The sequence below is a fragment of the Salvelinus alpinus genome, chromosome 2 (assembly GCF_045679555.1).
Source record: "Salvelinus alpinus chromosome 2, SLU_Salpinus.1, whole genome shotgun sequence".
Lineage (NCBI taxonomy): Eukaryota > Metazoa > Chordata > Actinopteri > Salmoniformes > Salmonidae > Salvelinus > Salvelinus alpinus.
The window spans coordinates 35,129,191-35,143,372 of record NC_092087.1 but is presented as its reverse complement, the minus strand read 5'-3'; the positions used below and the strand labels follow the sequence as shown (position 1 = coordinate 35,143,372).

Genomic DNA, 14,182 nt, shown 5'->3' with positions numbered 1-14,182 from the left:
GCCCCTGTTTTTCGGTGAGATTACACTTGTATTTCTTTCCCCTTTCTGTATCACCATCTCAAATTCTAAAGTACACAATAGACGTGGTTTGGCGGCCCACCTCAATTGCCTATGATGTCAGTGAAATGTTTTGGCCCTGAACAATCTGTTCCTTGTTTTGGACATTTCAATGCGTTACAGAGAGACAGGAGCTTTGAGACTGTGCAGAGCAACATCAAAAACATGGGATGTCCCTCACCTGCCACCTACCCTGAAATATGAAGAAATGTAGCCTATCAGTCATTGGTTGAGACCACTGTAATGACATCTAAAGCTAAATTGCAAAATACCAAAAAAGTGTATTGTATAGACTTCACATATTTGAATAAAGTAAATAACACTTATTTTCAATTGAATGGCAAAATGTGTTCTTTGCTAATAATGCCTTTTCAGTTGTATTTTCAATTGACAATCAGTCTTAAATCCTTAATCTTGAAAACTCTCTCTCTCTCACACACACACACTTGGGCTATCTGATCTCACTGGCCTATAAATAAATGCACATGTAAGGAAGCTGGGAAACTTCAGGGAAGTCCTCAAGACAAGAGCGCCTCGTGCGGTGAAGACTTCTCGCACGCACACATTGGGAAAAGGCCCGTGGGCAGTTTCTGGGTGTGACTGCACCATTAACAAGTATGTATAGTAGAAATTATCATAATGTACTTGTTACAATGACAGTGTAAATGCGTAAAAGACGCACAGCGTGTGCTAAATTAACATATTTTAATTAGGCTATAATAAAATGACTGACTGCGCTCCAAACTGCTTATGAAAACAAACATAATTACATAATTTTACAGCATAATAGTCTTCATGGTTTTTATATGGCTAATTTATTATTATTTATTTATTTATTATTCTAACAAATATTGTGAGTCATTTGGTCATCATGGTCACAAGAAGGCTTCACCGAAAGTAAGCTGGGGGTTTTTCACAAGCTGGAAAGGTGTGCCGGGTGCCAAGAATGAAACGTCTGTGACGTCACAGCTCTACCTGAGTTTCGGGAAGGGAGTCGAAAAGGGGTGGCCTGAACTGATGGGGACAAGATTATCAGAATTGTTCTCACATGATAAGAAGTATACGTGAGTCATACAGTCTACTTTTACCTGGATTGCTAAGGACATACAAATTCCAACGTTTTGGAGAATAATATTTCCCTGAAATTGATTGAGGTTCTACTTTCTCCCGGATAGAAATTAGCCTACTTCCTGGTCACATTCAACTGCAGGTACGTTTCGCAGCGGTCACCTACATTTATTTATTTTGCAACCTTGAAATAGTTTAAAATTCGTAACTAGGTGGTTATTAGAAATCATTACTAACAATTTATCCGTGAAAAGTAGCCTATTTACTGGTCTTTCATATGTTGCTCAAATTTACAGTAAGAGCGAGCGAGGGGTTGGTTGCAACTAAGCATCAACAAAAGTCAAAGGTTTATCACAACAAAAGTCAGTAAAGTCATTGCTTGGTGGGGAAAATGTCATTTTATGGTTATGATTTTGGGGTAAATTAATGTAGCAACATTGGACATGGCTTTATTTCCATACTCAACAGACCTGTGAAACATGTCCTGCAGATACACCAGGTGTATCATAAAACCAACCATAATTATGTACTTAGTGGCCCAAGTCTGTTTGGAATCTTGACAGCCATGTAATCTTGGTCATCATGTGCGTGCCTGCCTCAATCAAGATGTGCCAGCTACATCATGCCCATACAGCTCACTGTTTTCTTAGTGCAGTGCTTTTATTAGAACTGTTTACGCTTTGAAATATCTTGGTCAGGATATCCATAGAAGTATACCATATGTATAGTAGATATCTAACCCTCCCATAGTAGCCCCAGACTGTAAGCATGGCGGTGACCCCGCGGCGTGTTCGGCTCAAGCCCTGGCTAGTGGCCCAGGTGGACAGTGGGCTCTACCCAGGTCTGGTGTGGATCGATCGGGACAACAAGCGCTTCAGGGTTCCCTGGAAACACGCTACGCGTCACACCCCCCAGCATGAGGAAGAGAACACCATCTTTAAGGTTAGTAAAGCAGATATCTGTTACAGCTTGTGAAACAATACATGTAGGTCAGTGGTCACCAACCTTTTCTGAGCTGAGATCACTTTCTGAGTCAAAATGCAGGCTGAGATCTACTGCTCAGATTAAAATAAAAAAGTAAAATATGACTTAAAAATGTATTCTTCATCTGTCCCTTCTCTCCTTGTATCAGGCCTGGGCAGTGGAGACGGGAAAGTTCCAGGAGGGTATTGATGACCCTGACCCTGCCAAGTGGAAAGCCCAGCTCCGCTGTGCCCTCAACAAGAGCAGAGAGTTCAACCTTGTCTACGATGGCACCAAAGAAGTCCCCATGAACCCCCTGAAGATCTACGATGTCTGTGACATCCCACAGCCCCTCAGTAACCCAGGTAAATGTCCATGGATGACATACAAATACAGTACCAGTCAAAAGTTTGGACACACCTACTCATTCCAGGGTTTTTCTTTATTTATACTATTTTATACATTGTAGAATAATAGTGAAGACATCAAAACTATGAAATAACACATATGGAATCATGTAGTAACCTAAAAAGTGTTAAACAAATCAAAATATATTTTAGATTTGATATTCTTCAAAGTAGCCACCCTTTTGCCTTGATGACAGCTTTGCACACTCTTGGCATTCTCTCAACCAGCTTCATGGGGTAGTCACCTGGAATGCATTTCAATTGACAGGTGTGCCTTCTTAAAAGTTTGTTTCTGGAATTTATTTCCTTCTTAATGCGTTTGAGCCAATCAGTTGTGTTGTGACAAGGTATGGTTGTTATACAGAAGATAGCCCTATTTGGTAAAAGACCAAGTCCATATTATGGCTAGAACAGCTCAAATAAGCAAAGAAAAACGACAGTCCATCATTACTTTAAGACATGAAGGTAACAATCCGGAAAATGTCAAGAACTTTTGAAAGTTTCTTCAAGTGCAGTAGCAAAAACCATCAAGCCCTATGATGAAACTGGCTCTCATGAGGACCGCCACAAGAAAGGAAGTCGCAGAGTTACCTCTGCTACCTCATGAAGCTCCTTGATAGAATGCAAAGGGTGGCTACTTTGAAGAATCTCAAATATAAAATAGATTTTGATTTGTTTAACACTTTTTTTGGTTACTACATGATTCCTTCCATATGTGTTATTTCATACTTTTAATGTCTTCACTATTATTCTACAATGTAGAAAATAATAAAGAAAAACCTTTGAATGAGTAGGTGTGTCCAAAATTTTGACTTTAATTGACTTTACTTTTTTTTGAAAGTACAGTTTAACAACAATGATGTTAGTCAATTTTATGCATTTTTTAAAAACATGTTATTTAACTAGGCAAGTCAGTTAAGAGCAAATTATTATTTACAATGAGGGCCAATGGTAGCAGCAATAAGCTTAGTTTGGGATTTGGAATCCCTTGCTCTCTTTTCATTTTCTCTTCATCTCTCTCACATCAGGATCCTCAGACTCTGGGTCCTGGACGCCGAATGACTGTGATGAAGATGAACCAGATACTCCAGAGCCCCTTCCTCCTTATCCAACATCCAATGGTTAGTCATGTCAATTATCGCTTATCTCTCTCATTTGTCCCTCACTAATACTGTTTTTCTGTGATGTTTACCATGTCATTTGTCCTAAACCACACAACAGTTCAGATCTAGCATCCAGATAATGTTTTCCAGTTTGCCTGGTCCAAAAACAACTGCCTAGTGCCCTTTTGTCTGACTTACCCCCTGTTTTGATATCAATATCCCTGTATTGTTTTTGGCATGTCATCTAATCATGCTTTGTTTTCCCCTGTAACGACCAGGCACCAGCCCCACTCTAATGTGGTCTCCTCCGGGGTCAGTATCGCCCCTCCACCCCCCATCAGTTAAAGTGTGGCCCAAAGAGGAGGTTAAGCTGTGGCCAAAAGAGGAGCCTTTGGATGTGGAGATGCAGCCCTCCCCTGAGGAGATGGCGCCCCCTCCTCCACTTGACATGCCTTCCGCTCACATGCCTGACATGATGTTCGCCTCCCCAGAGATGTGGATCAGCTCCTTGCCCAGTGAGTACACTACTACACACAAACTCCTCCATTAGATAAATATAGGACTGCATACATTGATTGTATATAGTATTACAGGAGTTTACCAATACAGACTAACTAATGAGAGTACCTCTCTTATTGAATCTTCTTGTGTTTCTTTGTCTCTCTCTCTTTCTACCTCAGTGACAGACCTGGAGGTGCAGTTCCAGTACCGGGGTAAGGAGGTGTGTCCAGCCATGACCGTCAGTAATCCCCAGGGCTGCAGGGTGTTTTACGGGGACCTGGGCCCCATGGTCAACCAGGAGGAGCTGTTTGGCCCTATCAGCCTGGAGCAGCTGAGGTTCCCCTCTACCGAGCACATCGCCAACGACAAGCAGAGGGTCTTCACCAACCGCCTGCTGGACGTCATGGACCGAGGCCTCATCCTGGAGGTCAGTGGCCATGACATCTATGCCGTCCGCCTCTGCCAGTGCAAGGTGTACTGGTCAGGCCCCTGTGCACCCAACCCCAATGCACCCAACCTCATAGAGAGGCAGAGGAAGATCAAGCTGTTCTGTCTGGAGTCGTTTCTCAGCGGTAAGTACTGACTCCGATCCTACTGACCATTTTAGCATAGATAGACTCTAACCTTCCTACAGCAACAATGTTTTATACCACTCTTCTCAAAGCTTCTTGCTTATCGATATTTATATATTCTATTAGGCTGGGCCCTTAGGAGGTAGTGTGATAATAGGGCATGCACTGAGTGTACAAAACATTAGGAACACCTGTTCTTTCCCTGACAGACTTACCAGGTGAAAGCTATGAAGCCTTATTGAACCACGTCAATCAGTGTAGATGAAGGGGAGGAGACAGATTAAATAAGTATTTTTAAGCCTTGAGACAATTGAGACAATGATTGTGTATGTGTGTCATTTAGAGGGTAAATGGGCAGGACAAAATATTTAAGTGCCTTTGAACAGGGTATGGTATTAGGTGCCAGGCACACTGGTTGGAGTGTGTCAAGAACTGCAACGCTGCTGGCTTTTTCATGCTCAACAGTTTCCTGTGTGTATCAAGAATGGTCCACCACCCAAAGGACATCCAGCCAACTTGACACAACTGTGGGAAGCATTGGAGTCAACATGGGCCAGCATCCCTGTGGAACACTTTCAACACCTTGTAGAGTCCATGCCCTGACGAATTGAGGCTGTTCTGAGGGCAAAAGGGGATGCAACTCAATATTAGGAAGGTGTTCTTAATGTTTTATACCCTCGGTCTATGCTGTGAGACTGATATGATTGTGATTGTTTGTGTTTGATGTGTGCAGGTGTAATAGCCCATCAGAGGGGCCAGTCGGCCAGCCTTCCTCAGTTCGACATCAACCTGTGCTTTGGAGAGGAGTGGCCTGACAGCAGACCCAGGGAGAGGAAGCTTATCATGGTGCAGGTATGAGACCTTCTTTGTATCAAGATGTTTCATGCAATGATTCATAGAAAATTAATGAAACATTTGTTTTTCATTATTTTAAAATGTGTGTTTTGCTGTTGAGTCCCTTCACTGTAACTGACTCGTCTTTGGCCCTCTGCTCCCCTCCAGATCATCCCTGTGGTAGCACGTATGATCACTGAGATGTTCTCAGGTGACTGCATGCGCTCCTTCGACAGCGGCAGCGTGCGCCTGCAGATCTCCATCCCGGACATCAAGGACAACATCGTTACCCACCTGAAGCAGCTGTACCGCCTGCTGCAGACCCACCAGGGCCAGGAGGGCTGGCCTCAGGCTCTGCCCCTGGGGGCTGGCACGAGCCTGCCCCAGGCCCTGCACGCCCAGTGAAGCTACCCAGTCCACCATGGCCCTACCAGGCCAGTCAGTCTCATACACAGCTCTGTCTGGACACTGTCTCTTTACTGCTGCCTCTACTGCTGGGTCATGTGGGGACCTGTAGTCAGCAAGCTAGTACTTATGTTTTATAGAGGCGTGTTAATCCGAATAGGAAAAGGGAGAGGGATTGCTTCAATTGAGCCTTTTTCTGTTCTTTTGCTATTATGTTCTCTGAGAGGAGCCATGTATATATTGTGGTAAATGCTGCTAACTACTACTGTGGCAGTCAGTAAAACATGGTGTGATAGTGTCTGTCTGCAGTTGTAAATCCCTGTGGTCTCAATATGAACAGAACTAGAGGAGCATTGGATGGCATTATGAGCAAAAGTCCTGTCAGCTGCAAGGCAACATTGAACATAGTCAATGAGTTACAGGCATAACCCTTGACCCCATGTTACACAATACCAGTCAGTGATCAAGCTGTGTCCTGGTCCTTGTTGTTCATGTCATTTTGTCTACTACCTTTTTTTAACCCATGAAGAATATGTTTGAGTGCTAAAGCTAGATATTTATATATATTTTTTTCTTTTGGAGAAACAACATGCAAGTGGTTAATCCATTATGTGAACTTTTATGATACACACTTTAATAGTTATCTTTCCTTTTTATTGGTTATTATACATTTATATCTCATCATGACTGCTGAGATCCATTCTAACTGTTCCTGCAAGATATGTGAACAGTATCCTATACCCTTTACTTGTTTGTTTATGCTAATACTAAGATCAGGTAAAGCTAGATGATTCGGTGAACCAAATGGATTGTTTATTTTCTGATAGACCTTATCACCATATATAGCCTCCATTTATAATTTTATGGCATTTAAACCATTTGTTTTGGTCCATGAAATTAGTATAAGTGGTGTCGCTGCACTTTTGGGAGTAAATGGAGCTTAATGCTTAGATAGAATTTCATTTTTCAATAACTTTTATTGTTCTAATGATTTGTATTTTATCTTTTATTTTTTGAAAAATGCCCATAACTAGGCAAGTGATCTTTTTATTTTATTTTTAAAAAATTATGAAGTGAATCAGCAATGAAATATATTCAGTAATGAAAAAGGGTTTAATTCAAATTGACAAAAAGTTATACCTGCAAGTGTTTTATTCACTGGTATTTTATGTCAGTTTTACTGTCTAGTTATAAATGTGGTTGTGTGTCAACTATACTGAGGCCATATGTATTTGATTATTATGAAAGGATGAAACACGTACAGTGAGGGAAAAAAGTATTTGATCCCCTGCTGATTTTGTACGTTTGCCCACTGACAAAGAAATAATCAGTCTATAATTTTAATGGTAGGTTTATTTGAACAGTGAGAGACAGAATAACAACAACAAAAATCCAGAAAAACGCATGTCAAAAATGTTATAAATTGATTTGCATTTTAATGAGGGAAATAAGTATTTGACCCCTTTACAAAACATGACTTAGTACTTGGTGGCAAAACCCTTGTTGGAAATCACAGAGGTCAGTTGGCCACCACGTTTGCACACTTCTCAGGAGGGATTTTGTCCCACTCCTTTTTGCAGATCTTCTCCAAGTCATTGAGGTTTCGAGGCTGACGTTTGGCAACTCGAACCTTCAGCTCCCTCCACAGATTTTCTATGGGATTAAGGTCTGGAGACTGGCTAGGCCACTCCAGGACCTTATTAATGTGCTTCTTCTTGAGCCACTCCTTTGTTGCCTTTGCCGTGTGTTTTGGGTCATTGTCATGCTGGAATACCCATCCATGACCCATTTTCGATGCCCTGGCTGAGGGAAGGAGGTTCTCACCCAAGATTTGACAGTACATGGCCCTGTCCATCATCCCTTTGATGTGGTGAAGTTGTCCTGTCCCCTTAGCAGAAAAACACCCCCAAAGCATAATGTTTCCATCTCCATGTTTGACGGTGGGGATGGAGTTCTTGGGGTCATAGGCAGCATTCCTCCTCCTCCAAACACGGCGAGTTGCCAAAGAGCTCCATTTTGGTCTCATCTGACCACAACACTTTCACCCAGTTGTCCTCTGAATCATTCAGATGTTCATTGGCAAACTTCAGACGGGCATGTATATGTGCTTTCTTGAGCAGGGGGACCTTGCGGGCGCTGCAGGATTTCAGTCCTTCACGGCGTAGTGTGTTACCAATTGTTTTCTTGGTGACTATGGTCCCAGCTGCCTTGAGATCATTGACAAGATCCTCCCGTGTAGTTCTGGGCTGATTCCTCACCGTTCTCATGATCATTGCAACTCCACGAGGTGAGATCTTGCATGGAGCCCCAGGCCGAGGGAGATTGACAGTTCTTTTGTGTTTCTTCCATTTGCGAATAATCGCACCAACTGTTGTCACCTTCTCACCAAGCTGCTTGGCGATGGTCTTGTAGCCCATTCCAGCCTTGTGTAGGTCTACAATCTTGTCCCTGACATCCTTGGACAGCTCTTTGGTCTTGGCCATGGTGGAGAGTTTGGAATCTGATTGATTGATTGCTTCTGTGGACAGGTGTCTTTTATACAGGTAACAAACTGAGATTAGGAGCACTCCCTTTAAGAGTGTGCTCCTAATCTCAGCTCGTTACCTGTATAAAAGACACCTGGGAGCCAGAAATCTTTCTAATTGAGAGGTGGTCAAATACTTTTTTCCCTCATTTAAAATGCAAATCAATTTATAAAATTTTTGACATGCGTTTTGCTGGATTTTTGTTGTTATTCTGTCTCTCACTGTTCAAATAAACCTACCATAAAAATTATAGACTGATCATTTCTTTGTCAGTGGGCAAACGTACAAAATCAGCAGGGGATCAAATACTTTTTTCCCTCACTGCATGCATGAACATGATGCAGTAACCATAAAATGCATTAGAAATACAAATTTACTTCAAGATTACATTTTCAATGGATGATAAATATCCTTCGCTATAATGTTGACTGAGCTATACAGAAAACATTAAAGTAAAATGCAATAAACATTTCCCAAAACCCTCAGAGCAAGTTCTTCAGAGTGTTGTCCAGTTCCCAGGTCTTGTCATATGGGCCTATAGCAATGCTGAGCTAATGTCATAGAGATACTTTTCTGTGCGTTCTTGTAGTACTTGGTAAAGGTCTCACAGCTGTTTCCTTCTTGTGGGGATATTGTCCAATAACAACGTCAAAATGGCTGCCACCGTGACTACCAGGAATAGAGACAGCAGGATAAACCAGGGACAACAGCGTCTCTTGTTGGAAAAAAAGAAAGATTCCATCAGTATCAAGATAATATAGGACTAAAATCAAGCAGAGCCAATAAACATGTTGGAGACATACAGCATGAAGACAGTGGGGACAAACATTTACATAAATGCTACGATGGTGCTCTGGGTTTGACATGACTAAGATGAGAAAGTGAATTGTAGACATATTCGGACCTCTCCTATGGATGTTGGTTTCCATCATGCTTTGCTTCATGTTGCTGTTGTGTGACATAGCTGGATGAAACTGCTCATCTAAGGGATGCTCTAGTGAGGAGTTTAACACATTTATAGACCAATAAATATCATGGTTAAAATAGAAGTTGAAACTCCTTTACCTACTACTACAGTAACACAATCCAACTGTTTTTTTCTGCGAGTGGGTGTGTAATATACTAGACCTATGGAGTCCTGTTGCCGTCCTTTGACAATCTCCTGCTGTTTCTTGGTGTCTTCCTGCTGCTGTCTCCATGTGTCTTGTGTCCTGCAGGTGTGCAGGTTGTGCTCTAGAAGGCTGATGTTGAGGTGGAGCTCAGCCTCAGTGTGTTGGTGCTGCAGCAGCTGGCTCTTCAGAGTGGCCTCCTGTCCTATCACTCCCTGGATGGATGCACAGGGAAATACATGATGGTACTGTATGTAGATATCTTATGTCACTCTAACAACAGGTCAGTGCTGTGTGTGTGCGTGGGGGATTCTCATGAAACCAGTTTTAACCATGTCAGTAGCAAATTGAGTTACAAAACAATGATGCATCTGCAAAAATCAACTAACATTCTAAAGACTAAGATGCCTAGTTTATGGCGCAGTGTCTTATTTTAAATATATGGTACATTTTCGCCTAAATTTCGTAAATTTTCACTCCAAATTATCATTACCGAAATGTGTCCGGATTCAATTCTCGTGTAATTTTATACAATTTTACTTTAGAGAAACCCAGCTTATTTGAATAAAACACAAAAAGTGTGTCCATAAATCATAAAAAGGCTATACTAATTTAACTTTAATATTAAACTATTATATAGTAGTTTTAACTATAGTAACATTAAACTGTAATATTTATTACGTAAAAACACAGTGTTTGTGAACATTTGTCATCACCATAACACTTTTTCAAGTTCCTGTAAAAACTCCAAATAGTTTATAAATTCACCCATGATGAATCATCTAGAGCAGGGGTTCCCAAACATTTTCAATCAGGCAATGGGAATATCCCGCGCCCCCCACGTCTATTTCCATGGGCACAATTAATGTTTTTCCAGGTTTTAAAGCGTATTTCCTGCAATTCTACATATTTTGTTATGAGGTGCAGAGAACATTTAGCAATTTCAAAGCTAATTCTCTTGCAATTCTATACATTTTGCCATGTCTAATGTGTATTTATGTGATATTTGAGTGACTCAAACATTGTAACATAATCTGTGGGCTAAAAAACATTAGCTGACATGGGTTATAAAATGACAAGAGGAAAACTGATGATGCACTACCAAATTTCAAAATTGCACCTTGTGCATTCTGCTATTACAACATCGTTTTTTTGTGGGGGTGGGGGTGCGCCGCCCCCTCCCGACCCCTCTTGGCGCATCCCACAGTTTGGGTACCACTGATCTAGAGGAGTAGTTATTAGATGAGCACAAGATCATTTAATATCTTCCCTTATATGCCTTCAGAATGAGGTTCTTATACTCAAACACCCCCGTTACCCCATTTGACCTTCTCATTACCGAAATGGCTAAAAAGCCCAAATTGGAAAAAAGTCAGAGGACCATAACCTTACAACCATGGTAGCATGAATAGGCTTCAGTGATGGGGTCAATTTTTTGCTGACTCATAATGTCTGTCTCATATTATTTGCAGATTAAACTAAGGGCCTCTCATTACTAAAACACACATTTCTCAATACCATGTTATTTTCAGGTCCATTTCGGTAATGAGAACCATAATATCGGTAATGATAATAAGCTCATTCTAATGTATAGTCAATGGGTATGCTATGCTGGGAATTTATTTACTAGGATAAGTAATCTATAACTTTTTAAACATCAGTTATTTGATTAAGCAGGATTTGTCAAGAAATAGTAAATCCCATTTAATTTACTTAAAGCCATAATTTGGAGTTTGTTTCAGCAAAGAGCAACCTCGCCACTTAAAGGAGGATATCGCCCATTTTGACATGTGTACCTGTTTTCACACTTACCTGTAATGGTGTTTGATATCCGAAGACAGCTTTTGGTTCTTATCTGACATATTTAGATACTTTATAGGCATATATTATTGTGTTATGTCATTTGCTCATTCAATCCAGAAATACATGTAAATATATATGTATATATATGTGTGAGTGTGTGTACCTCGAGCTGGCTCTGTAATAGGTTTATATTGTCTATGTTCTGCACCAGAGACTTCCTCATCTGGGTGCATTTGATCCTCTCCTCCTCATAGCGTTCTCTCCACTGTGATGACTGAACCTGTGCTGTCTGCAGTGCCATCTGGGGACACACAAAATACACATGCTGTGAAACTCCTAAGATGTCCCTTCTTATTCATTCGAAACTCTAAGAATCTCTTATTTCTCAAATTGAGTCACAGAAATGTAATTAATCATTGACTGTAATAGAACACAGTGCTATTTTGCGTGATCCAGAATGCAGCCCTGTCTGACCCCTTACCTCCAGGCTGTGAGCCCTGTCCTGGGCCTTGTTCGTCTGGTCAGTGACCCTCTGGAGTGCGGCTACAGCCATCTCCTCCACCTCCTGCCTCTGCTGCTCTGACTATAGCAGCAGCATCTTGGTTCCATCCCTAGACAGCCTCTGAGAGAAACAGAGAACGAGTCAGCAAAATTATGATTGCTCTATGTGATTTCAGCCTGGTGGTGATTTTGTATGAGCATCCATATATACTGTAAGTCATAGGTACAGACGATGTTCCTGAACACACCTGTCCACAGATCTTCAGCTGTGACTCTAGTGCCCCAGTCTTTCCCTTCATCTTGTCCTCTTTACAACAGATCTGTGAGGGTAGAGAAAGATGAGACGTGTGAGAGAGAGGAAACATAGTGACAGTCAGGTAGAAAGACCGAAAAGCAGATAGCAACTAGTAGACGGTGGCAAACGCCTCCTGTGCCATTTCATTTCTCTCTGTACATTTCTCGTGTTTCTCTCTCAGCTTCTCAGTGACACGATGCAGGGTAGACCACTAGCTCCTCCAGTAGAATAATGTTGGAAACGCTGTGAACTCGTCTCTGAAACCACAGCCTGTCTTAAACTAGATCACTGAACCAAACACAGTATTACCTAATTTAGAGAAGTGATGGACCAGACACCTTAAGGACCCTATGTCACAACACAACAGTTTCCCAGAACATTAACCTACTGTCCAAACTTTATGGCAGTCCCTTCATGAAACAGAGTATGGTACAGAAATACAGTAATTCAATGTGCATACATGAGTATGATTGAGAGATCTGCAAAGGTAGAGGGACATTTGTGGACATCACATCAGTGTATAAGAGATCCAGGTCCTAAACTTCCAGACATTGTCCTGTGAGAGCAGTATAGTAGAGGTGGTGTGCTGTAGTAGAGACAGCTTCTGTTTCAGAGAATCTTCTCGACACAGAGCCTCCTATGGAAAGAGATACACCATAATACAAGTGAGGTTGAGGTTCGGACTAAAAGGCATGTCTCAATTATATGGATTATCATTCTAGATTCAAATATGTTAGCTTCTTTGCATTAGTCTAAGGAGTCAGCAGCGCAGGATTCCACACCTGTAGATACTCTGCAAGTTGAAGGAGGTCCTAGATAGAGGACGGAGAGCGAGACAGAGAGAGAGTGAGGGCGTTTTCACAATAAGCATAAAGTATATTCCCAACGTGGAGCAAGGAGGGACATCATATACAGTATATTGTTATTATGGGTGGTGAACCATGTATGTCTCACACACCCACAAGAGTTAAAATATCATAACATCAACTGTACGTTGCTATGCAACACAACTGATAGTGATGTCTTTTGTCAGAATGATAATGTAGATGGAAACTGTGACTCATTGCTGTGGCTCATAATTGAATGAGAAAAATACATTGAAATCTAGTACAGAGATCTAGTACATCAGAGTTACTTACTGCCTCATTCACGGTGATATAGCCATGCCTGTGAATGATAGGGAGTGGGGGTCAGAGGTCAAAGTGTTATACATGACAGATAAGCAGTTCAACAGATCAGTGGCTTCATGTAAAGGTCAGTCGCTTACTGTACTTACTCTGTCTGACAGAAAGCAGTCCTCTGGTGGAGCTGATTGCTTACTAGGCCACTCTTCTCCTGTTGAACTACTGACAGGGAGAGAGGAAGATAATGAAGTTCACCAACAAACTCAAAGCCAAAAAATATGTTGAAATTGAAATACCAAAATAAGAGTTCTATATTTGACCTCTATCTCTGATATCCATACACTTCCTTAGTGTAGGTTTCTGTGAAGTGTGAGAGAATGTCTGTGAGAAGCCAGAGTGATGCTGCCCTGTTTTGTTTTGCCCTCCTCTCCCTTGTGGTGGTGAGGTGATCCACGATGCCTGATGAAACAGTTTTCCAACTGTGACACACCTTTTTTGTGTTTGACAAAACCAAATATTCCAGTATTTGTGTATAACAGACATATAATAACACAGTCATACGGGTAATGTGTATTATTATGTCATACAGGTAATGTGTATTATTATGTCATACAGGTCATGTGTATTACTTTGTCATACAGGTAATGTGTATTATTATGTCATACAGGTAATGTGTATTATTATGTCATACAGGTAATGCATATTATTATGTCATACAGGTCATGTGTATTACTTTGTCATACAGGTCATGTGTATTATTATGTCATACAGGTAATGTGTATTATTATGTCATACGGGTAATGTGTATTATTATGTCATACAGGTAATGTGTATTATTATGTCATACAGGTTAATGTGTATTACTTTGTCATACAGGTAATGTGTATTATTATGTCATACAGGTAATGTGTAATA

General features: G+C 41.1%; 1 protein-coding gene across 2 annotated transcripts; it reads left to right on the top strand.

The window, feature by feature from the left end:
• The first annotated feature begins 1,016 nt into the window (after positions 1–1,016).
• Positions 1,017–8,920, top strand: LOC139559628 (interferon regulatory factor 6-like). 2 transcript variants are annotated; one of them, XM_071375794.1, is made up of 8 exons: positions 1,017–1,267; positions 1,879–2,067; positions 2,258–2,453; positions 3,524–3,616; positions 3,877–4,113; positions 4,279–4,671; positions 5,405–5,523; positions 5,674–8,920. In XM_071375794.1, exons 2-8 carry the CDS (start codon positions 1,894–1,896, stop codon positions 5,908–5,910), a joined length of 1,449 nt encoding a protein of 482 aa, XP_071231895.1. In that variant the 5' UTR covers positions 1,017–1,267; positions 1,879–1,893; the 3' UTR covers positions 5,911–8,920. The 2 variants fall into 2 exon arrangements, with proteins under 2 accessions (XP_071231895.1, XP_071231884.1); XM_071375783.1 differs by having other exon boundaries at positions 1,018–1,267; positions 1,876–2,067.
• The last annotated feature ends 5,262 nt before the right edge of the window (positions 8,921–14,182 follow it).

Coding starts and splice junctions, on each gene's coding strand:
- LOC139559628 (XM_071375794.1), top strand. CDS start 1,894: ATGGCGGTGACCCCGCGGCGTGTTCGGCTCAAGCCCTGGCTAGTGGCC. Junction 4,672..5,404: donor TCTGGAGTCGTTTCTCAGCG/GTAAGTACTGAC, acceptor TGATGTGTGCAG/GTGTAATAGCCCATCAGAGG. Junction 5,524..5,673: donor GGAAGCTTATCATGGTGCAG/GTATGAGACCTT, acceptor GCTCCCCTCCAG/ATCATCCCTGTGGTAGCACG.